This window comes from Chionomys nivalis, chromosome 21 (assembly GCF_950005125.1).
Source record: "Chionomys nivalis chromosome 21, mChiNiv1.1, whole genome shotgun sequence".
Classification (NCBI taxonomy): Eukaryota; Metazoa; Chordata; class Mammalia; order Rodentia; family Cricetidae; genus Chionomys; species Chionomys nivalis.
This window is the reverse complement of record NC_080106.1, coordinates 37,817,460-37,842,595: the sequence shown is the minus strand read 5'-3', so window position 1 is coordinate 37,842,595 and position 25,136 is coordinate 37,817,460. Positions and strand designations below refer to the sequence as shown.

The 25,136-nt window shown below is 44.0% G+C and overlaps 2 protein-coding genes across 2 annotated transcripts in view; both read left to right on the top strand.

Annotated features, from left to right (window-relative positions):
* The first annotated feature begins 1,164 nt into the window (after positions 1–1,164).
* On the top strand, positions 1,165–15,980 carry Cnep1r1 (CTD nuclear envelope phosphatase 1 regulatory subunit 1). Its single transcript, XM_057754290.1, has 6 exons — positions 1,165–1,298; positions 2,141–2,212; positions 7,221–7,294; positions 12,734–12,843; positions 13,389–13,443; positions 14,661–15,980. The coding sequence occupies exons 1-6, from the start codon at positions 1,274–1,276 to the stop codon at positions 14,700–14,702; spliced, it is 378 nt and encodes a 125-aa protein (XP_057610273.1). The 5' UTR covers positions 1,165–1,273; the 3' UTR covers positions 14,703–15,980.
* A 4,356-nt stretch (positions 15,981–20,336) lies between these two features.
* Heatr3 (HEAT repeat containing 3) overlaps positions 20,337–25,136 on the top strand; it is a 40,777-nt gene continuing 35,977 nt past the window's right edge. Inside the window, exons 1-4 of the mRNA XM_057753672.1 lie at positions 20,337–20,642; positions 20,753–20,925; positions 22,950–23,037; positions 24,611–24,723. Of these exons, the coding sequence (XP_057609655.1) occupies positions 20,505–20,642; positions 20,753–20,925; positions 22,950–23,037; positions 24,611–24,723 (512 nt within the window). The 5' untranslated portion in view covers positions 20,337–20,504. The remainder of the gene's footprint in view (positions 20,643–20,752; positions 20,926–22,949; positions 23,038–24,610; positions 24,724–25,136) is intronic.

The window sequence follows — 25,136 nt, the reverse complement described above, 5'->3', positions numbered from 1 at the left end:
TTGCAACACTTGCAATAAACTCCTTTCAGTTCCATCATTTATTATGTTTCCTCCACAGAACTCCTCTTATCTAAAATCACTCAATGTTTGCATGCTTACTGCTCCCTGCAACCTTTCGCCTTGAGGACTGCAATCTTATCTACCACCGTCATAACTGTATCTTAGATAAACACAATGTTTAGCGTGTCACGCAATAAATACTTCTTTTTTTCTTTTTTTTTTTTTTTTTGGTTTTTCGAGACAGGGTTTCTCTGTGGCTTTGGAGCCTGTCCTGGAACTAGCTCTTGTAGACCAGGCTGGTCTCGAACTCACAGAGATCCGCCTACCTCTGCCTCCCAAGTGCTGGGATTAAAGGCGTGCGCCACCACTGCCCGGCTTTTTTTGGTTTTTCGAGACAGGGTTTCTCTGTGGTTTTGGAGCCTGTCCTGGAACTAGCTCTTGTAGACCAGGCTGATCTCGAACTCACAGAGATCCGCCTGCCTCTGCCTCCCGAGTGCTGGGATTAAAGGCGTGCGCCACTACTGCCCGGCAATAAATACTTCTTGAATGAATCAATGACCACTAGGAAATAAACAGGCCATTATAATCAAATATCCATTTTGCTAACCTTGTACATATTCTTGTTATAGTTACTGAGGCTTATACTTTGCATTCTTTATTACTTATGAATATCGGATGACATGAGAAGAAAATAACCAAGACAGAAATCCTCTAAGGAGTTGCCTCTCTAAGAAAGCGGTACCATTAGTCAAGGAAATCTATTCTGTGGTTACTGACCACTGAACATTATTTTAGTTTTCCTTAGTTCCTTGAGGGCAAGGACAGCTTGTTGATCTCTCCTTAGCAACCAGAATACTGTCCAGAAGGAAGTGGGCTCTCAATCACTGTTTAGAGACTGAAAGAACTAAGAAAGAAGAAACCAAGGGAATGTGTAAAAATGAAGTAAGCTTTTCCAGGATGCAGTTCCTCCCCGAGGCAGCAGGCGGCGCCATGGCTATACCTGCCCGACTGCCTGCTATTCTTGGCCCTTCCCGCTGAACGTCTAACTCTAGGTCTCCGAAAGCGTTTGCTAAAATTAGCCAATAGAAAACTACTTTAGTTAAGCGGTCTGCCAAAGATACCCAATAAACTCAGCGTTTCTAGAAGAGGGGCGGTGCGAAGGGGAGGGACCGAGGGGAGCGGTTAGAGGTGGGAGTTGGTGCTGCCGGCCGGGCGGGGACGGAGGGCTGCGATGCGGACCTGGCCGCGGCGGTGACCGGAGCTGCCGCCCGACATGAACTCGCTGGAACAGGCGGAAGGTAGAGTGTGTCGCCCGCCCAGTCCCGAGGCGGACGGGGTCGCGAGGGCGGGGTGCCGGGGACCCGGGGCGGAGGGGTGCCACCTTCTTCCCGCGAGGGCGGCGCGCGCGGGGGGGGGTTACTTCTCATTGACGAGCCCTTGCGTGTTGTCGAGTGCGGTTTCATTTTCTTTTTGTCTGACAACCCCACGAGCCGTAACCCGAATTTCTTCCTTGGCTTCCGGTAATTGTCGGGGTTTCGGAGTGCTCTTGGCCTTGCAAAGTTTTACAAAAACTCCACTGTGGAAATAGCACCCCACTTCATTCAGAGGTGCGCCCTGTCACAGCCCAGGACGTAGGTGCTCGCTGCTGCCGGGACGATCACCGGTCACTCATTCCGAGGAGGGGAGGGAGTGTCTTTGTACAACCGTTATCTCTCTACGGAAGTCTAGTAAGCCCATACTACAGAGCCATCCATTAATGATGAGAGCTAGGGCCTGAATCGGTAATTGCAAACCCAATGGGTTTTGATGTTTCAACAGAAAGTTCCTGGTTGCACAGAATCGGAACTCAGCTGGATTTTGCTACTTTTATTTGCAGCTCCCCGATTCCAGCTTTTGGCTCCGGCTGGTCTTCCTTATACATATTTTTCAAGCTTCTAAATGTAGACCAACTGGTTTCCAGAAACTGGAATGAAAACAAAGTGATGTTTTTGTTGTGTCCATAAAACTGTCATCATAAGCAAAGAGTGCATGACGTATGGGATTGGATGTGTAAGGCCTGTAGCTGATATCGACCTAAAATTTCATTTTAATAAGTTCAAACTGGAAAGCGTAGGTAGAGAACTGAACTCTCTTTGCCTAGATCTCAAGGCTTTCGAAAGAAGACTTACTGAGTATATTCATTGCTTGCAACCTGCCACTGGACGCTGGAGAAGTAAGTTGCTGAATGCTTTCTAGGGGAAAAGGAGGTGCCGCTGATAACTTTATTACTAATTTATTTCATACTTAGGACTAATAAAGGCTTGTTTTACTCAGCTATCAGATTTCTGTGTGTAGACACCTTTTAAATATGCTACTTAACACTGTCAACAATGTATTACAAAGAAATGCTTAAGAAAAGAAAATCTTTAATCCCAGCACTCGGGAGGCAGAGGCAGGCGGATCTCTGTGAGTTCGAGACCAGCCTGGTCTACAAGAGCTAGTTCCAGGACAGGCTCCAAAACCACAGAGAAACCCTGTCTCGAAAAAAACAAAACAAAAAAAAAAAAAACAAGAAAAGAAAATCATGGACTAGCAAGATGGCCTGGGTGCAGGCAGTAGAGTTTAGAGCTCAGTTTCATCCTCAGAAGCCATTCAAATGGCGAAGGAGAGGATGGACTCCACGGAATTTTCTGACCTCCTCGTGCATTCGTGCCTGTACATGTCATGCATATATACACGCACAACAAATGATTTTTTAAAGAAAAAAATTACAACTGGCTACCCTAAAAGGACAGACTATTTTATATGGTTGATATTTTTTTTTTATTCTATTCTTTTTTTTTTTTTTTTTTTTGGTTCAAGACAGGGTTTCTCTGTGGTTTTGGAGCCTGTCCTGGAACTAGCTCTTGTAGACCAGGCTGGTCTCGAACTCACAGAGATCCGCCTGCCTCTGCCTCCCGAGTGCTGGGATTAAAGGCGTGCACCACCACCGCCCGGCTCTATTCTATTCTTTTCTTTCTTTTTTTCCGAGACAAGGTTTCTATGTAGCTTTGGAGCCTGTCCTGGAACTTGTTCTGTAGACCTGGCTGGCCTCGGACTCACAGAGATCCTCCTGCCTCTACCTCCCAAGTGCTGAGATTAAAGGCATTCACCACCACTGTCCAGCCTTTTTACACACACACACACACACACACACACACACACACGTATATACACGTGTGTGTGTGTGTGTGTGTGTGTGTATATATATATATATATATATGATTTATTTATTATGTATACACACGCCAGAAGAGGGCATCAGATCTTATTATAGATGGTTGTGAGCCACTATGTAGGTGCTGGAAATTGAACTCAGGACCTCTGGAAGAGCAGCCAGTGCTTTTAATCTATGAGCCATCTCTCCATCCCTTTTTTTTGGTGGGCGGAGTGGGAACTGAGACAGGGTTTCTCTGTGTAACAACCTGGTTGTCCTGGAACTTGCTTTGTAGATCAGGCTGCCTTGAACTCACAGAGATCCATCTGCCTTTGCCTCCCAAGTACTGGGATTAAAGGTGTGTGTCACCACTGCCTGGCTGAATTTTTATTTTTCTATGAAAATACATACATATTTTTAAAAAGTTTTAAGTATATTAATGTTTTGTCTGCATATACGTGTGTGCATGCCAGGTACCTGCAGAATCCAGAAGAGGGTACCATATACCCTGGAACTGGAGTCTCTAGTGATTGTAAGCCATTCACTGTGTGGGTGCTGGGGACTGAACCCAGGTTCTCTGTGAGAACAGAAAGTGCTCTTATCTGCTGAACTGTATAGCCAGAAAAAAAAATCATATTTTTATGTGTATGATTGTTTTCTTTTTTGCCTGCATGTATATCTGTGTTACTATGTGTGTGTGCAATGTCCAAAGAGGCCAGAAAAGGGCACTAGATCTCTAAGACTGGAGTTACAGAGGGTTGTAAGTTGTCATTAGGGTGCTGGGAATTGAACCCAGGACTTCTGGAAGAGCAACCAATGCTCTTAACTGCTGAGCCACCTCTCCAGCCCAAGATACATGTTTTTTTATTAAATGTTATAACTTTGATGAAAAACACTCAATAAAAATGTTAGTAGCTAGTGAGCTTCAGATTCAGTGAGCTACTCTGTCTCATATAGTAAGTTAACAGTTCGCTGGTGGTGATTCAGTGAGCTACTCTGTCTCATACAGTAAATTAAACAGCTCGCTGGTGGTGCTGTATGCCTTGAGTCTCAGTACTTTGGAGGCAGAGGCAGGCACAGCTCCTGAGTTCAAGGCCTGCCTGGTCTACAGAGTAAGTTACCCTGTCTTGAGGGAAAAAGCAAAACAAAACAAAAAAACCCCAGTAAAACACAATTTGCCTACAAGCTATTGAAATATAATTTTGTTAAGAAAAATCATATTTTGGGGCTGGTGATTGAGAGTGCATCCTGATCTTGTAGAGGACTCATCCCGTTCCCAGAACTCATGTCAGCCATCTGTAACTCCAGTCCCAGGGATCCAACACCCTCTTTTATATTCTGCAGACATGTGCACAAGCCTATATGGATACACACATACAAATAGACATAATTTTTTTTTGTTTGTTTGTTTTTCGAGACAGGGTTTCTCTGTGGTTTTGGAGCCTGTCCTGGAACTAGCTCTGTAGACTAGGCAGGTTTCAAACTCACAGAGATCCGCCTGCCTCTGCCTCCCAAGTGCTGGGATTAAAGGCGTGTGCCACCACCACCCGGCCCAAATAGACATAATTTAAGATAATCTTTTTCAAAAAAAGAAAAATCATATTTTGACTTGAGGATGACTCTGGTAGATCATGTGCTTAGCATCTACAAAGTTCTTGCTTTAAAAAGAAATCATTCAGTTATACCTATAAGATTAAAACAGGGCTGAAGAGATGGCTCAGCAGAGGACCTGAGTTTGGTTCTGAGTACCAACATGGTGACTCACAATCCTCTGACCTATGCAGGCCCTGCATACATATAGTGTACATATATACACGCAGGTACATACATATAGAATTACATAGATCTTTAAAAAGCAAAGGTTATGATATTTCTTTTAATATATTTTTAAAAAATATTATATTGCATATATTGTTGGCATGTGTGCTTGCATGCAGGTTCACTAACATGCCACAGCCCATGTTGAGGTCAGAGGACAATTTGTGGGAGACAGTTTTCTCCAGCCACCTTGTGAGTCCTGGGAATTGAACTCAAGCCACAAGACTTGATGGCAAGCCCTGTTGTCAGATGAGCCATCTTGATACCTCCTTAGTTGATGTTTAATACAGCCTAATGGTGTACTTTGGAGCCTGACCCAGGAAAGACTTTTACCTTACTACTGCCTATTCCTATTCCTAAGTATTGTGAAGGCTACACAGTATGATTTGAATGAGGTCTAGTTATTGCTCCAAGGAAGGGGCAGAGTGGGAAATGTGATCAACTATAAAAGCATTGATATAGCCAAGAGAATGTTCTGCTTATCTGTATTAAGACAAATTGTCTTTTTCCCCTCCTCCCTCCATTCCTAATCTTTTTGGATATGGGATCTTGCTATCTTGCTCAGGCTGGCCTCCAATTACTAGGCTCAAGTGACTCTCCTACTTCTGCTTCCCGTTGATGGGACCACAGATGTGTATACCGCTCAGCTTTGGACTAGTTGTGGGAAGCTGGACTCTGAGATTTAGTATCTCAGGCTTCTTATTAACTCTTATAACTTATATTAGCCCATAATTCTTGTCTGTGTTAGCCACGTGACTTGGTACCTTTTTTGGTGAGGCAGACACATCTTGCTTCCTCTGCATCTGGGTCAAAACTGCAGACTGAAACTTTCCTCTTCCCATAATTCTTGTTGCCATGCTTCTACTTCCTGCCTGGTTGCCATCACCCTGCCTATACTTTCTGCCTGGCTACTGGCCAGTCAGCATTTTATTAAAAATAATGCAAGTGACAGGGTACAGACTATTGTCCCACAGCATTTGCTTAATCACAATATCCTTTTGTTCTTTTTTATTAATATTATCTATTCTTCAACTTATAATTTATTTAGATTTTAAAAGGTAGGGGTGTCTAGCAAATGGCTAAGCAGATAAAGGTGATTGCTGCCAAGCTTGATGACTTGAGTTCAATTCCCAGGAGCCATCTGGTGTAGGGAGACAACCAGCTCCCACAAGTACCTCTGACCTTGACATGTACACCATGGCGCACACACACATACACACACATGCCATACATACACACACACAACTTAACAAATGTAGAATTTGAAAAAAAAAGGCTTAGTGGAAAAAACTCAACCCTTTCTGGTTTCTACTGGCCTTGGAAATTTCTTTAAGTCCTTTCTTTATTTTTATTTTTTTATTTTTTTTATTTTTCGAGATAGGGTTTCTCTGTGTAGCTTTGGAGTCTGTCCTAGAACTCACTCTTAGACCAGGTTGGCCTCGAACTCACAGAGGTCCTCCTCCCTCTGCCTCCCCAGTGCTAATATTAAAGGCGTGCACCACCACCGCCCTGTTTAAGTCCTTTCTTTACTCCCCTTTTAAAAACCAGTACTGACTGGTCTGCTCACCAGTGACATCACACTCAGTGACTCCAACACTGCCCTTTGTTTAACTCAGCAGCAGTTGTCTGCCTGGCTAGGAATCACAGGACTGCAATGTGGCTCAGAAAGGGGCCTTTGTGTGCCCCCATTAGAAAATGGGAGGGCTTTCTCTTTTCAGTGTGAGTTTACAGGATCTGCAAAACCACAATGAAAGCTCTATAACATTGAGTCCTAGCTTGAAATTCTTGGTTTTAAGTTTTAGACTTCATTCTCATGAATCCTAATCAAGAAGAAGTTGCTGTAATCCCCCATTCCCAGGGTTCAGAATGTTGAAGAGAGGCTGGGCGGTGGTGGCGCACGCCTTTAATCCCAGCACTTGGGAGGCAGAGGCAGGCGGATCTCTGTGAGTTCGAGACCAGCTTGGTCTACAAGAGCTAGTTCCAGGACAGGCTCCAAAACAACAGAGAAACCCTGTCTCGAAAAACCAAAAAAAAAAAAAAAAAAAAAAAAAAAAAAAAGAATGTTGAAGAGAGTTCCTCAAGGTGGCAAGTCTGACTCTTGAGCTCAGTCATTGCTCTATTTGATCAAGGGCTGCATTCTTTGGCTGTGTCTGTCAGGAACTGATGGAAGGGGTATCAAGACATGAAGGGATGTTTGCTTACTAATTTTCTGTTTATCTTCCACCAGTGCTTCTTATAGTGGTGTCTGTCTGTACAGCTACTGGTGCCTGGAACTGGCTAATAGATCCTGAGACACAAAAGGTAGACATTTTGTTTTAAAACCGTTAGCAGATTAAATGAGATACTAGATGTATGATGCTAAAAATGAAACATGATGCCAACCTGCCTGTGCCTGCTACTAATGTCTTTAATCTCGTATTAATGACATGCTCGGTAATTGTTTGCTTAAGTAAAGCTCTAGCTGACTTTATGAGTTAGTTATCTTTCTTTTTGTTTTTGTTTGTTTGTTTATTTTGAGACAGTTTCTCTATGTAGCCCTGGCTATCCTAGAACAAGTTCTGTAGACCAGGCTGGCCTCGAACTCACAGAGATCCACTTGCCTCTGCCTCCTCAGTGCTGGGATTAAAGGTGTGTACCACACTACCTGGTTCAATACCAGATTTTAAATACTGTAATTCAGTAAATTATTTATTAATACCTTTCTGCATCCCATAAAGCATTTGAAAATGCCAGGAAAAAGATACAAAGACAAATGTCACTGGTAAACAGATTAGACCAGGTGGCCAATATCAGGAGGAACCAAGTCACTGATCTCTAGGCCATGTAGCTTAGCGAAGTTGACAGAATTGAGTTATAAGTTGATCTCTAGGTGACCTGATCTTCGGAGTCACAATTAATTCCTTGTGTTTTCATTGTCATTGAAGAGAGAGTGCCAGCTCCTCGAGTCATCAAAGCTTTTCTTTCTCCACGTTGGTCCTTCCACGGTTCTTGCCTGGAGTTTAGTATGGAGAACACTGAGAGGACGCCCGCTGGGCACTGCACAAGCTTCGCTGTGCCAAATGCAATATCAGGTCTCATGATGTTAGCTCTGGGAGGGTTATTTGATGGAATGTTTCTGAAGTTTCCACCTCTTCTAGTACCTTCGTTTCAAGTTCAATCTTTTTTATTAGAAAATCTGCAGTTTTGTGTTCTTCTTTCGTTTCTTGTTTTTTTCTTTGGTTTTTATTTTTTTTTTTTCTTCAAGGCAAGGTCTCACTATGTAGCTGTATAGACCAAGCTATACTTCAAACTTAGAGAGATCCACCTGCCTCTGCCTCCCGAATACTGGGATTCTAGGCACCCCCCCCCACACACACACACTGGGCTAGTCTCAGGATTCTAGGTACACACACACACTGGGCTAGTCTCAGGATTCTAGGTACACCCCCCCACACACACACACACACTGGGCTAGTCTCAGGATTCTAGGTACACACCCCCACACACTGGGCTAGTCTCAGGATTCTAGGTACACCCACACACACACTGGGCTAGTCTCAGGATTCTAGGTACACACACACACACACTGGACTAGTCTCAGGATTCTAGGTACACCCCCACACACTGGGCTAGTCTCAGGATTCTAGGTACACACACACACACACTGGACTAGTCTCAGGATTCTAGGTACACCCCCACACACTGGGCTAGTCTCAGGATTCTAGGTACACCCCCACACACTGGGCTAGTCTCAGGATTCTAGGTACACACACACACACACTGGACTAGTCTCAGGATTCTAGGTACACCCCCACACACTGGGCTAGTCTCAGGATTCTAGGTACACACACACACACACTGGACTAGTCTCAGGATTCTAGGTACACCCCCACACACTGGGCTAGTCTCAGGATTCTAGGTACACCCCCACACACTGGGCTAGTCTCAGGATTCTAGGTACACACACACACACACTGGACTAGTCTCAGGATTCTAGGTACACCCCCACACACTGGGCTAGTCTCAGGATTCTAGGTACACACACACACACACTGGGCTAGTCTCAGGATTCTAGGTACACCCCCACACACTGGGCTAGTCTCAGGATTCTCTTTCATCACCTCTCTCCAGCTATAAGTTCAGTCTTATGATTTTCTTAAAAATAGGCTCTCTCTTTTTTTTTTCATTGTTGAGAATGAAAACGTTTCTTTGTGTAACAGCCCTGATTGTCCTGGAACTCACTGTGTAGACCAGGCTGGCCTTGAACTCACAGTGATCTCTCGTCTCTACCTCCTGAGTGTTAGGATTAAAGGTGTGCACCACCTGGCTGTAGTTATAATTAAGTAGACTACATCTGTAAATTTATGTTCTACTTTTTAAGTTATACAGAAGGGGAAGCCTAATGATAAGGCTTTTGTCATCAATCTGGTTGGCAATTCAGACAGCCAGGGGGTTGTTTAGGATGTACCCTTCCCCCGCCCGACTCTCACTTAGGGGAAATGGAAAAGGACAGGAAGCAGGGGAGGTTGGTGTTGGAATTTGTGTTAATAGAAGGGGTTTTCTACAGAGAAACCCTGTCTCGAAAAACCAAAAAAAAAAAAAAAAAAAAAAAATAGAAGGGGTTTTGTGGCAGACAGGAAACTCTCCTGTGAGTTCATTTATAAAATCTGATCTGAAGGCTGTACTTGGTACTCATCTGTAGGGGAGGGTAGAAGGAGTCTGGCAAGAAGATTAAAAATGTTCTATCTTGGGAAATGAGTCTACTTCTAATTGAGAAAAATATAAGCTGATTTCAGCTAGTTGAGATCTTAATAAAACGAAGAATTAAATGTAATCGGAAATAGGCCCAAAACTATGTAGTTAATATAATTTCTAAATTAGGTGAGAAGATAGCTTTTAGCCTTGGGGTTGGTTCTTTTTACTTCAGTGTTTAATAACCCAAACCTGATGAGAGTTCTAACCAGCAATTGTGTCTGAAGCAGAAGGTACGAATACAAAAGCCAGGGAGTAAAAAGATACTGCAAACTTCTGAAAGAAGAAACTGCTGTTTAGATGTCATTGGTTGTTGCCCTGGAGGGAAGGAGGCTAATACAACTGCTCTAGTTAAAGTAAGAACATAAAGCCAGGGGCGGTGGTGCAGTCCTGTAATCTTGACGTCATGGGAGACTGAACCAGGACATTTGAGTGATAGAAGCCAACCTGGGCTGCATGGTGAGACATTGTTGCTAAATAGCAAGAGTAAAATGACAAACAACTTTTAGACTATAAAGTATCAGAACTGGAGAAATGACTGTTTGCTGTGTAAGCGTCAGGACCCAAGTTCATAACTCCTACAGTCACGTGGAACCAGACGTGGCAGTCCCTGTCTGCAACTCTAGAGCTGGGGGAGGACAGGGCTGATGACGTAGAAGGATCCCAGAGCTTGCTAGTCGGCCAGTTCAGCCAATCAGTGAACTGCAGGTTCCGTGAGAGACCTTATCCTAAAAATTAGGGTGGAGGTAATAGAGGAACAAGTGAGTGCACACACAGACTATACACACATTTACAAAGTACTATAGGTGCTAACATTGTCCAGGCACATAGCCATCTTGTAGGAATCGAAGCTCAGATTTTCAGCCATACCTTTAATCCCAGCACTTGGGAGGCAGAGGCAGTAGGGTCTCTTGAGTTTGAGGCCAGCCTGGTTTACAGAGCAAGTTCTGGGACAGCCAAGGATACACAGAAAGACCCTGTCTCCAAAAAACAAACAAACAAAAACCCCTCAGATTTCCTTAAATTACACATTTATATAGTGTGTGTGTGTTTGTGTGTGTGTGTGTGCGCGCGTGTGTGTTTGCTCCTCTTGTGGAAGACAGAAGACACTTTGGGAATTAGCTCTCTTCTTCTACCATGTGGGTCCTGGGGATTGAACTCAGGTTATCAGACTTGGTGACAAGTACCTTTACCTATCTAACCATCTTGCTGGCCAGTAAAGCTCAGAGATTGTAAAGCGATAGTTCTTCAGAGGTGAGCGTGGAGGCTTATGCCTATGTTCCCTGTGCTTGGGAGGCTAAAGCATAGGAGTTACTGTGAGTTCTAGGCTGCCATGTCTACAATGTAAGTACCAGGTCAGCAGGGGTTATGTAACAAGACCCTGTTTCCCAAAACAGAAAGAAAAGGAAGTCCTCTGGAACTTTAGCTTATCTTCAGCATCACCTCATCTCAGAAATATTTCCCTCCTGGTGTTTTAAGCCTTGTTCTTTCATTTGTCCTTGTTGAATCATAGGCCTAGTCCATTTCTTTGTCTTGCGTGTGTGCGTGTGTGTATGTGTTTAGCTTTCCATCATAAACTGTGAGATCTCTCCTGTGGACAGAGTGCTGTGCTTCCCTCCAGCGTATTTTCTATGTATTACCAATCCGTTTACTTTCTTCTTCTAGACAGGCTACATGTTTATCTTTTTACTTTGCTATGTTTCCATTTCTAAGCCTTCTGCTTTTCGTGTCCTCTTGTTCTAGCATGGATGCTGGACTCTTGTCACTCTACATAGTTTTAGAGTTCTGCATTTCCAGATTTTTTATAGTCATTTCAATATGCCCAGATCTGAAGGAAGTCCTTTCTTTCTCTCTCAATCTTTCTCTCTAGATCTTTACAGATTCCTACTAACCAGTTTTTGTTGTTTCAGTGTCCATGGCCACCACAATTCTAATAACTTCAAAAGAAACTTTTTTTACTTCATATTTTTTATTTCATTTTTCAAGAAGCTTTAAAACAGCTTCATTTTTAAAAATTCAAATAAACCAGGCGGTAGTGGCGTATGCCTTTAATCCCAGCACTCGGGAGGCAGACAGATCTCTGTGAGTTCAAGGCCAGACTGGTCTACAAGGCAGGGCAGGCACCAAAGCTGCAGAGAAACCCTGTCTCAAAAAAACAAAAAACAAAAAAAAATTCAAATAAACATTATTTATTCATTTCAAGCAAAGGTAATAAAGGCGTTGTAGAAATTAAGCTAATAGGGAAGTTGGCATTTGTGTGGAGGGTGGGATGGGAGATGAAGATTAGTCTGGGACTTGGTTATGAATGACAGAGCCGGCCTCAGTCTCTTAAATTATTTTAAATTTTAAATTAAAATTATTGGTTTTAACTTTTTGAGACAAAGTCTCACTATGCAGCTATTAGCCCAGACTGGCCTTGAACTCACAAGATCCACTTATCTCTGCCTCCTAAGCCTTGAAATTAGGTAGTTTCATTACCGACACTGTTCCCAGCCTTGAAGCTTTTTGACAGGGAAATAATTAAATCAGATTTAATCTGTGTTTTCATTGAGACTAAAGGCCTCCAGCAGGGCAGGGGTGGCACTGCTTTTAATCCCAGCACTCACTCAGGAGGCAGAGGCAGGTGTACCTCTGAGTTCAAGGTCAGCCTGGTCTACAGAGAGTTCCAGGAGAGCTAGAACTAAACCAAAAAACCCTGTCAGGGGGGTTTAGGGGAAGAAGACACTAAAGGCCTAATCTTCATTCATTGAACAGAAAGTTGAGGATTTTTTTGGTGGGGTGGTTTTCTGATTATAGGAATGAATTTGAAGTGGCCTAGAGTTTGGCATGGATGACGATGCTGTGCAATCCTGCCATACAAAGAAGATAAAGCATGTGTTCTGTTATCATAGCACAGCAATAAGAAGTAGAGTTGTTGGAAGTCTTCACACCCTTGTGATTGACGTGATAAAACATTGTGCGTTTCTGTGTAGGCCCTAAGATCCTTAATCTCACACTTCTCTCTTACAGGTGTCCTTCTTCACGTCCTTATGGAATCATCCAGTTTTCACAGTTAGCTGTATAACTCTAATAGGCTTGTTCTTTGCTGGCATACACAAAAGAGTAGTTGCACCATCAATGTATCCTTTACCTAGAGTTTAATTTTGTTCTCTGAACTAAGCTGAAGAACCTTCCATGTTATCTAAGTGGTTGTTAGAAGCCTTGTTAATCACATTCCAACCCCAAGACAAAATACGTGAGAAGATTTGTCATGGCTCGTGATTTCAGAGGGCTCAGTCCATGCTTGGTTAGTTCTGTTGTGTTTGGCCATGGTAAGGCAGTACATCATGACAAGAAGCGTGGGGTAAAACAAACCCACTCACCTCATGGTGGCCAGACACAGTGAAGGTTCAGTAACAAAATATGCTTTTCAAAGTTATCCCCTTGGAACCTACATCTCTGACTAGGCTCCACGCCCCTTAGCTATGAAATTATAGGTGGATTTATCTATTGAGGAAGTTTGTCCCTTCGTTATTCAGTTACCTCAACATGCCGATGGCTAACCTTTAACCTTTACCTCAACCTAACCCTTAGCACATGAGCCCTTGGGGGCAACATTTCACGTCTAAACCATAAGAGATGCTTGCTTCGCATTGGCAATTTTTCTTTGACCACAATAATTCAGAATAGCTGCTCGATGCCGAACGATACTAGCAGAATACAATATGTCTTGTGATGATGTAAGTATTTTTTCATTAGAATATACCTGTAGCCAGGTATGTTGTTGACATCTATAGTCTCTGCCCATGGGAGGCAAGAGGATTACTTCAAATTCAAGGCCACCCTAATCTACATAGTGAGACCCTGTTTCAAAATAACAAAAATGCTTAGTGGACCGTTTAGTTTTAGGAAAACAGACCTTTGGGTCCTGTGGGTCAGGCTTGGTGGCATACACCTGTAATCTCGGTACTAGGGAACTGAGGCAAGAGAAGAGAGTGTGAAGCCAAGGTCTTGGGTGTAGCTCAGTTGGGAGTTGTAACTGAGTGCTTGTTTAACACGTGTAAAGCCTTGGGTTTGATCTCTAACACCACGTGAAACCGGGCATGGTTTACACCTGTAATCCCAGCACTTGGGTGGTGGAAGCAGGAAAATCAATGTTTAAGGCTCTCCCTTAGCTATATACAAATTTGAGACTAGCCTGAAGATAAAAATACTGTCTAAAAACAAAACAAAAACCCACTGCCACCAAAAAACAAAAATCAGTAAAGGGGTGAAGGCCAGCCTGGACTCCATAGCAATTCCTTATCTGAACCAAACAAGATTATACCTGAAATCTCTTAGTCAGGCTTGTTGGCACACACCCTTAACCCCTGCACTCAGGAGGAAGAAACCAGCCTGGTTTATATAGCAAGTTCTAAACCAGCCAGGGCTGCAGTCAGGGGTGCCAAACAAATTGGTGGGGTTGACAATTGAATCTTTCTTATTTATTATTATTATTATTTTTAATTTTGAGACAGGCTGGCCTGGAATACTATGTCATCCCAGCAGGGGAGGACAATTCCCACAAGTCTTTTTTTTCTCCTTCCGCTTTGGGTCCTGGGAACTGAACTGATTTTGTCAGACCTGTCAGCAGGAGCCTTTCCTCACTGAGCTATCTCACTGGTTCCAAGATGCCCTTTAACAGAAGTTTTACATCTTTATTGAATGACTGATCATGTGTGTTTGTGCACAGGAGCACCCAAGTATGCACACACCATATACCATGGTGCCAGTGGGAAAGAGAGAGATGTGCAGTAGTTCTCTGCTTCTACCGTTTTGGTTCTGGGGGCTGCACTTGGGTTATCAAGCTTGGCAGGCAGCAAGTGCCTTTACTCCAGTTCCCTTTAAGGTCTATAAGTAACTGCTGGTGTTTTTAATAGAACTGTGAATTGACTTTTTCTTTTTTCCTTTTTTACAGACAGGAAAGCTAATTTTGAAACCTAGACCTCACGTTCAATGACAATCTGCACTATTGTTAGGGAACCTAAACCAGTTTTTCTTCAAGTAAGTGATACAGCAAAACGCCACCACGGGTTCCTTTTGGAACTGGATATGTGATGGTTTAGCAACAACTGACAAGAAGCGTGCAATATTTGTCCAGATTGTCTCAATGAAGATGACTGAGCTCTCCGTGCTTCAGTACCTTTGGTTACCTGTGTTCAGTGTTAGTGTCACTTTAGTACTTCAGCTCCTGCAGAGTTTTGCAGATGAAGTATGTGTGTATGTTACTAAGTTAAACTTAGAAACCAAACCTCATTCAGTTTTTATAATGTATTTTTGCAAACTACTGTAAATAGCAAATCAATGCCAATGTTAAACCAAGAGGAAAATGTTTGGACTTTGCTCTCCTGCACCAGTATTTCAGAAACCATCTGCTTGGCATCTCCACGGCTCCTTAAACCTGGCTACTATGTGTGCCTTTCATTCTCAGCGCCTCTTTCCATTGTGCTGTGGGAAATACCAGGCTCCACTTAGACTGAGAAAACCTCATCTCCATTATGTTGAAATTTTACAAATGTTTCAACAATTTTTGTTAAGCCCAGTACTGAATTCTGGCGACTATTATTATATTTTTCAGTAAATTGTTCTCATTTAACACTAAATTACTTTTTAAAAAAAGAATTTTAAAAAACACCCCGAAGTCTTCTGAATGTACAAGTTAAATTATGTGTTGCCTGGGAATTTGACAGTCGTTATTTTAGGTGACTGGATTTTATGCTGAGGTAGACGTGTTAGACCAGTACTGTCCTGGTGTAGCTGATGGGCCCAGTCCATCACCAGTAACACCGGAACCACATCCCAAGCCAGAGCCTGCAGTCCTCACTGCTGGAGAGTCGTGATGACATACTGTGTATGCGCAACAGCCACGTGTACTATGGTAGCCCTTGAAACAAAACTGGGATTGCTGTAAATACTTAACGGACTAGTGGTGCCTTTTTACCTGTTTATTAGAAGATTTTGAAAAGGTTAAATTATTTCATGAGCAATATTTTAAATTTCATCCAATATGAAACTAAATTTGAATAATAGGACAAAACCATTGAATTAAAGCTGCCATTTAACACTTGTTCATCTTGACTTTCCTTTCAATAAATTGTATTCTTTGAATTGCAGCAATAAAACCCTCTGCTTCTAAGAATTCTCTAAGAGGGTATTCTGTATGTTCTGCATTGTTTTATTTTCTGTAAATTCTGTAGGTAAATATGTGCAAAAAATAAATATTTTATATATAACCAGTGATTAGAGTTTTTCTTTGGTTTATTGTGTCTGCAACTAAAAAATATGTAAATATATTCTGTATATTAGATACAAGCTAATTCCAAATAAGAAATTTTACTTTTTTTTGTGTGTGTATGAATGTTCTGCCTTCATGTATGTCTGAGCACCACTTACATGCCTTGTGCCTGTGCAGTTAAGAGAAGGGCATCAGAAACAGTGGAACTGGAGTTACAGATGGTGATGAACCACCATGTGGGGGCTGGGAATCGAACCTCAACCTCTTTAAAAGCAGCCAGTGCTCTTACTGCTCTTCCCCGCTGAGCCATCTCTAGCTCCAGCTATCTTACTGTGACTCTGTCCTGTAGACCAAACATAGTTGCCAGTACTATTCTAGACTATTAGCCTTCTTCGTGTCTTATTCATCGTGTCTATAATATCGCTTGGCTTTTACTAAGGAGATGCAGGTTATGTCATGTTGCACCTACAGGCCTAGATTGGGAATTTCCTCCAAGAGTGTAAAGCTGAAGAAGATTTAAGACCCCTAGTACTCAGGACAGGCTCCAAAACCACAGAGAAACCCTGTCTCGAAAAACCAAAAAAAAAAAAAAAAAGACCCCTAGTACTGGGGACAGGGAAGTTTGAGTGTTTGATAAGAACCTGGCTCCTAGAAGAGCTGTATCTGACTATATAAATAAACGTGGTGCTTAGAGCCCACTGGCTCTAAGAAGCAGCATCCTGCTACAGTGCCAGAGGTTTGTGCTTTCCTCTTCTATTTTTCTATTCATTCTTGTGTCTTGTTTTGTACTGTAGATGTTCATTTTGAGACCAGGCCTCACTGTTTCCTAAGTCAATCTTGGATTCCTGGGCTTAGGCAATCCTTCAGTGTCCTAAGTTTCTGATTTAGGGTGATTACAGGGATGTCGTCCCCCACCCACCCAGTGCAAAGCAAGCAGCCATAATTATTTTCAGTTCTTTAGGTATTTATGTTTTGCCTGCATGTATACCACGTGTGTATCTGGTGCCCACAGAGTCCAAAAGAGGACGTCAGACTTCCTGGGACTGCAGTTGCGTATGGTTATGAGCCACCATGTAGGTGATGGGGATTGAGTCTGTCCTCTCCAAGAGTGCTGAACCATCTCTCCAGCCTCAGGATAATACCGTCCCCACAATTTTTATGGGGCGTGGTCCCATTATGTAGCTCTGGCTCTCCTGGAACTCACACTAGACCAGGCTGGCCTTGAATTCAGAGATCCACCCACCTCTGCCTCCCAAGGGCTAAGACTAAAGGCTGTGCCACTACTTCCTTCAGACAGGATTTTTTAAAATTTTTTATTTATTTATTTATTTATTTATTTATTTATTTATTTATTTATTTTTGGTTTTTTGAGACAGGGTTTCTCTGTAGCTTTGATGCCCGTCCCAGAACTAGTTCTTGTAGACCAGGCTGGCCTCGAACTCCCAGAGATCCGCATGCCTCCACCTCCTAAGTGCTGGATTTAAAGGTGTGCTCCACCATCACCCGGCCAGGATAATTATTCTTACTTTTTCTTTCTTCCTTTCTGCCTTCTTTTATCCCTTCCCTCCCTCCCTTCCTCTCCTTCCTTGCTTTCTCCTCCCCCTCCCTTCTCTTTTCTTCCCTCCCCTTTCTCCTTCCCTCCCTTCCGCTTCCCTTCTGTTTTATTTTTCAAGATAGGATTTCTCTATGTAACCTTGGCTGTCCTGAAACTCACTGTAGATGGGATGGCCTGGAACTTTGTCTCCTGAATGCTGGAATTAAAGGTGTGTACCACTGCTGGCAACAATGACTTTGTTAAAGTCAGGACCAGGGTAGAACTGCTATTTCCAGCTCCCTGAGCAGTGCGTAGCATAACAAACGAGCACTTTTACGTGAGCAGAAAGACTTGCTCATGAATGAGTGGTGTGGAATTGAGTGGGCAGCAGCCTGTTCAACAGCAACCTTTTCGGAGCTGGCAGCATTGACATAACCCCCACACCTGCCCCAGCAAAGTTTGAGAATAAAGTCTGGCTAGTCCCAGACCTTGCTCTGAAGGCATTCAACATTCAGCTTCCCTTTTGAAAGTAATTATCTCTTTTGAAATAACTAAAATGGTTGTCACACCTTTGATATTTCAAAAACTCCCAGTCTTTGTAAATGGAGAAACCTCTCATACCTCTTAGTGGCAAATCTGGAACCAGAGAACTGCCTGGCTGACGACTAGCATTGACGTTGTTTGGTAATTAGCTAATCATACAATGGAGGGCAAGAGCAGGTAGGGAGCGCAGACCCCTGGAGATTTACTCCAGCCGATCACCGCACTGCTAATACAGGCTTGTCTTGAAAAAACAAAAAATCTGTATCCAGAATACATCTCTACCTATAGCAAAACAACAATTTTTAATTTAATTTTTTATTTTCATTTATTTACGGTTTTTTTTTTTTTTTTTTTTTTTTTTTTTTTTTGAGACAGGGTTTCTCTGTAGCTTTGAAGCCTGTTCTGGAACTTGCTCTGTAGACCAGGCTGGCCTCGAACTCACAGAGATCTGCCTGCCTCTGCCTCCCAAGTGCTGGGATTATAGGTGTGTGCTACCACTGCCTGGTTTAATTTTTTATTTTAGCCGGGCGGCAGTTAGTTAGTGTTGGGAGGACAGTGATGTGTGGGAATTGGCCTTGTGTCCTTACTAGATGTGACCATCCTTCTCGGAAGACAGCAGTTGTGCCACTACATATAGAAACAAAAGGTGACTTTTTTGTTTTTTTGAGACAGGGTTTCTCTGTGTAGCTTTGGAGCCTGTGCTGGAACTCATTCTGTAGACCAGGCTGGCCTCGAACTCACAGACATCCACCTGCCTCTACTTCCTGGGTGCTGGGATTAAAGGTGTGCGCCATCACTGCCCAGCTTAGGTGACAATTCTTAATTGTGCTATGAAGCAAAAGAACAGGTGTGTCTCAAGATAGATCTATCTCTGACTGAAGTCAGAAGATGTACCCATAAAGAAATGCCTCTTAACAAGACATGGGGGCTCACTTTAAATCCCTGAACTCAGGAGGTAGAGGCAGGTGGATTCCTCTGAGTTTGAGGTCAACCTGGTCTACAGAGTGAGTTCCAGGACAGCCAGGGCAACACAGAGAAACCCTGTCTCAAACCAAAAAAAAGAAAAAAAATTATCTTGTGTCCACTAATTCAGGAGGTTGGGGAAAAGAGGCTTATGTAAAACCCTGGGCCCTAAAGAACATTGTTTTTTTTTATTTTTTTTAATATTTATTATGTATACAATAGTCTGTCTGTGTGCATGTCTACAGGCCAGAAGAGGGCACCAGACCTCTTTACAGATGGTTGTGAGCCACCATGTGGTTGCCGGGAATTGAACTCAGGACCTTTGGAAGAGCAGGCAATGCTCTTAACCACTGAGCCATCTCTCCAGCCCTGTTTTTTTAATTTTCTTTTTGTTTTGTTTTTTGAGACAGGGTTTCTCTGTGGTTTTGGAGCCTGTCCTGGAACTAGCTCTTGTAGACCAGGCTGGTCTCGAACTCACAGAGATCCGCCTGCCTCTGCCTCCCAAGTGCTGGGATTAAAGGCATGCGCCACCACCGCCCGGCTGTTTTTTTAATTTTTAATGATTTATTTAACTTTATTTTATGTGCATTGGTGTGAAGGTGTCAGATCTTGTGGAACTGCATTTTCAGACAGTTGTGAGCTGTCATGTGGATGCTTGGAATTGAACCCGTGTCCTCTGGAAGAGCAATCAGTGCTGTTAACTGCTGAGCCATATCTCCAGCTCCTAAAGAACATTATTAAAGGGACCAGGAAATAAATAAATAAATAAAGGGACCAGGACACAGGAGTGAAGTGAGATGAGGCATCCTAGCCTAAATTTTTGAAAACTATCCCGAGGAAGAGAAGCCACTGAGAAGTTTTAAGAAGGACAATGAATATAATAACTATGGAAGAATATTTCGGAAAGTTCATAGGTGAACATGGAGAGGCCGACATGATCAAGACAAGCGAAGACTACTTTGGTCTATGGGTATGGCAGGAAGTTTGTGTCCAGATAAGAGATCAAGGAAATAAGATATATATTTGGTAGCTCCATGGGTTCTTTGCACCTACAGGTTGAGAGGCTTCACTTATGTGATTATATCCTAAACATGGCATAGTAAGGAATGTTCTCCTTTTTGGTAGACAGTCCCGTCTTTGTGACTAGGTTACACTGAGATAGAACAGGTCTTTGGAACAGTTGGATTTCTCCGGTGGAGTGGGTGTGTTAACATTCCCAGGAAAAGCCAGCGCTCCACCCCCTGTCAGGAGTGGCCCCGCCCACACCGCTTTACACGCACGCGTACTCCCTGTGCCCGCCCTCCCCTCGCTCCCGACGCGCCGTGCGCAGGCGCGTAGCTTTTCCATGTGTGCTCAGGCCGTCAGCCCGGTCCAGCTTAGGAAGGACACCAGGTAGTGCCGGAGACTGAAGTGTTCGTTGGGCCCGGCGGCCCCCATCGTCTGTTGCTGTCTTCCTCTCCCGGTCTCTCCTCGCGGCCTCTGTCGCCATGGGTAAGAGTCGGACGAAGCGCTTCAAGAGACCTCAGTTCTCCCCTACTGGTAGCTGTCAGGCCGAGGCGGCGGCCGTGGCGAACGGGACCGAAGATGAGGAGGACGACGGGCCAGCGGCGGAGCTTCTGGAAAAGGTGGGACAATGGCTTGACCGGGCTCGGGGCGGCTTGCGGCAGGGCGTCCGCGGGAGCGGGGCTGCGGCGCGCGTGCTCACTGCCCACCTCTGACGTCTTGGTTCCCGCAGCTCCAGCATCCGAGCGCCGAGGTCCGCGAGTGCGCCTGCGCGGGGCTGGCCCGGCTGGTGCAGCAGCGGCCGGCGCTGCCAGACTTGGCGCGCCGCGATGCTGTCCGCCGGCTCGGGCCGCTGCTGCTGGACCCCAGTCTGGCGGTCAGGGAAACGGCGGCTGGAGCTCTGAGGTAAGTCGGAGAGGGTCCGAGGCGGTGTCCCTGCGAGCAAACAAACCCAGCACACCCTCTCCCGCCGCGTTCTCTACTAATACGGAGAGAAAAGCCTCCCTGTGATCTCAGGTTTGCAGCGGATAGAGATAGGAATTCGGGTTCCGAAGGACCCTGGGAGCCACAGATCACGCACCTTGCTTGTATACACCTGGCTACTTCACTTGTCCTCAAACCTGATGCATTTTTCCCTTCCAAAGCGCGCCATAGGGTCCCTGACTGGATGGCTCTAAGTATACCGATATTTCAGTATGCAGGATGTTAGCAGGCCAGCCAAGATCCTTGTCTTTGCAGGAGCTCTATTGAGAGGGTGTCTGGAAACTAGCAAAAAAATCAACTGGTATTAATGAGAATTGCTGTGTAAACGAGGGGCTGGGGGAGTTGGCACTGGGGTGTCCTCTAGATGGCATTTATAAACGGAGACCAGAGGACCGGAGAACCGGACATGGGAAAATAGGGTGAGAGCATTCGGTATGGGAGGAAGAGCCATGCCAGAGAAGTGAGGCCGAGGGCGGATAGACGCTACAGAGAAGTTAATGTGGCTGAGGGGAGGAGGTGGCGATTATAGTTGCTGCGGCTGCTGAGTTGAAGGATTTATTCTAAACCCGAGTGATGAAGTCTACCTTTTGAAAAAGCCACTCTGATGGCTATGCAGAGAGTGAACTGTAGAGGGGGCAGGACCTTAACTTTTGTACTCTCACAGATTTGGCTGTGTGTATTGTTTGAGTTAGGTGAGCAGCGATGGAGTGCCTGTGTGTCAGTCATTGGACTAGGCTTGGGGAATGGTGGTGGGGAATACACACGTAATTTCCGGCCTTAGTAAATCTTAGGTCCGTTGAGGAAGGTTTCTGATAATAATCTCTTGTTTATTGCCTGGTGTAGTTGTGCAAGCCTCTAACCCCATCACTTGAGAGACAGATGGCTGGCCAATCACCTGAGTTCAAGGCCAGTCTGGTCTCCTGTGCAAGTTCTAGGACAGCCAAGGCTACACAGGGAAACCCTGTCCCTGGAGAAAAATCTGTTGATTATTATTAACCAAATAATGCTTATATGTGCCAATTCAACCAGTAGCAATTGCAGAGAATTCTGTTAGTTGGGGTATGGTGGATTGATGTAAGAATGGCTCTCACAGGCTCATATGTTTAAATGCTTAGTCACCAGGGAGTGGCATTATTTGAAAAGGATTAAGAGGCCGGGCGGTGGTGGCGCACGCCTTTAATCCCAGCACTCGGGAGGCAGAGGCAGGCGGATCTCTGTGAGTTCGAGACCAGCCTGGTCTACAAGAGCTAGTTCCAGGACAGGCTCCAAAACCACAGAGAAACCCTGTCTCGAAAAACCAAAAAAAAAAAAAAACCAAAAAAAAAAAAAAAAAGAAAAGGATTAAGAGGTAGGGCCAGCCCAGGAATGGTGGTGCTTTCCATTAATCTCAGAACTCTGTAGGTAGAGGCAGGTAGAGCTCTGTGAGTTTAAGGTTAACCTGATCTACAGAGCAAGTTCTAGTGCAGCCAAGGCTAGACAGAATCCCTGTCTTGAAAACCCAGAAAGGGGGCGGGGGGGGGGCTTGTTGGAGTAGGTGTGGGATTATAGATGAGGTGCGTCACTGTCGGTAGGCTTCAAGGTTTCAAAGAGCTCACACCAGGCCAGCGCCTCTGTCCACGGATCAGGATGTAGCTCTCAGCTACTGCTCCGGCACCATGCATCCCACCGTGCTTCCAGCCATGATGATGATGGACTAAGCCTCTGAAACCGTAAACCAGCTCCAGTTGAGTGCTTTCCTTTAAAAGAGTTGCCTTGACTAAGACAATGAAGTTATGTGTTGTGATAAAGAGCAGTTGAAAATCTGTAGGCTTGTTTTCCAGCTTATGACAAATACATTTTTTCCTCAGAAACTTTGGCTGTGATTAAACATACAGTACATTTGGGAGCTTAGTGGTATTTTGTGATGTATGACTTGAAAGTAAAACGTGTTTAAATTTCTTATCTAGGAATCTCAGTGCTTGTGGAGGTTTTGAAGTCTGTGATGACATGGTGGCTAAGGACATCATGACCCCTCTGGTGGCACTGCTGAAAGAGGTATGTGGTGTTTAACGAGGCCTGAGTGATGGCTTCTAAGGGGAGCTCTTAGGAGACAAGGGCAGGTGGATTTTTCCCCCCAGTACTTTTGGGTCATGAGTCCTGTGTTCCCTTTAAACGTCCGTGGCAATTTCATTTCTTTTCCTGGAAACTGACAGTACACAGGCTTTACTAATACCAGTCTCTATTATTGTGTCCTTTATGATGATTAGAAGAGCCGTTTCTAAACCTGTGCAGACTTACCCCACTAGAATTCAAGCTTCATTTTTCTTTATCGCTCACTTATGTACGTATATAATTTAATCTTCACAGCAGTCCGATGAGACAGTCTTTTTTCCTTTTCTTTTCGTGTGCTGGAGCTGGAGCTCAAATCTTTGTGCCACCTAAAGTCAGGTGCTTTTCCATTCAACTGTATCCCAAGTCCAAGGCAGGTATAATTATACCTGGTTATATGATACACCCAAGAAACAGACATATGAACTTATAAAGATTATGTTGCACCCTCATGCTTAATACTACATCATTCATATATATGATTTACCTCATTGGTTAAGGACAGTGGGCTCTTATAGGTCTTAGTCTGTCATGCCTTTCTTCCGCTTATCTATATATATGTATATATATGTATAGCCAGCTTTCACTTGATACTGCATAAAAGACCCAGTTTGGATGTGCACCATCAGTCCTTTCCCTTTAGAGTAGTGATTCTGTACTGGAGGTGATTTTGCCCCATGGAGACATTTGGCACTATGCTGCTGGCATCCAGTGGGCAGAGGTCAGGGATGCTATAGAACCTTCTTCCATGCAGACGGTAGCCTCCCCATAAGAAGTTCAAGACTCAGAAGACCTTTTTTGGAGAGTGCCATGTACTGTACTCAGGCACTTCTGCACAGAGCTTAAGGGCACCACCTTTGAGGCCTAGAGAGTCTGCAGCTGAAGCCCAATTCACCATATGCTCAGCTGCATCTTCGTCAGCTTCTGTGTATCTTATTTCCTTACTTATGTTGAGATAAAGGTTAATAGTGTGCTGTGAGGATTAATTACTTAATATATGTAAGATGCCCAGAATAGTTTTTATTTTATTTTTGTGTACATGTCTGTGTCTGTTTGAGCGAATGTCATGTGTCTGCAGATGCCTTCAGAGGCTAGAAGAGGGTGTTAGATCCCTTGGAGTTAGAGTTACAAATAGTTGTGTATCAACTGATATGGATACTGGGAACTGAACCCAGGTCTTCTGAAAGGGCAGTACACACCCTTCCTCTGGACAAACACAATACTCCTTTTGTTTGTTTGGGTTTCTCTGTGTAGCCCTGGCTGTCCTGGAATTTACTGTAGACCAGACTGGCCTTGAACCTGCCTCTGCTTCCACTGCCAGCCCAGTAGGTTGCTCTTAACTGAACTCTCTCTCTACCCGCAAAGGATGCATCATTTTGAGAAATGTGCTTATGACCATATATGTTTGTTAACCACTGTAATTTTTGGTGCTTTTGCTTTTGTAATTCTTTGCTAATGTTAGCTTTTTTGCTTAGTTAATCTTTTGAAACAAGGTGCTAATCATGCTGTTTGGTTGCAGTGTAGCGCTGGACTGGATTCAAATGAGATGTCTCCACAGGAGAAAACTGATACGAACAGAAATTCCATTGAGAGCATAGCCAACGAGGCTGTGAATGTGCTGTGGAATATATGGTAAGGAGCCTTCCAAGAACAGCTTCTTACTGCACCGCTGCTCAGCCTGCTGCTCTTTCTGTTACGCTGTAGGCGCCTCCTGTAACTGTGATGCTGATACTTTGTAGGTGATAATGCCTGGTGATTTGAGACTCGTCCTCTTCATCAGCCCAAGGCAGACTGTGTCGATGTCTGGAATAAAAAAAGGTCCACAGACATTGCCTGATGCTTTTGAATGGGAAGTGGATTTCCAAGAGCAGCTCTGGGATTGAGTAGGAACAAGGCCGTTGTTTTCCATGTTGCTGGTTAGGATGGAGTGGACCTCAGCTGAGAATGACAGTAGCTAGAAAGAAAGCCTGGAAGCACTTTTCTGATTTTACATCTGTGATTATCACAGAGTGATAGTTCCTTATTTTCACCTAAAAGCAGTGTTT

Coding starts and splice junctions, on each gene's coding strand:
- Cnep1r1 (XM_057754290.1), top strand. CDS start 1,274: ATGAACTCGCTGGAACAGGCGGAAG. Junction 7,295..12,733: donor TAGATCCTGAGACACAAAAG/GTAGACATTTTG, acceptor TCTCTCTTACAG/GTGTCCTTCTTCACGTCCTT. Junction 13,444..14,660: donor ACAATATGTCTTGTGATGAT/GTAAGTATTTTT, acceptor CCTTTTTTACAG/ACAGGAAAGCTAATTTTGAA.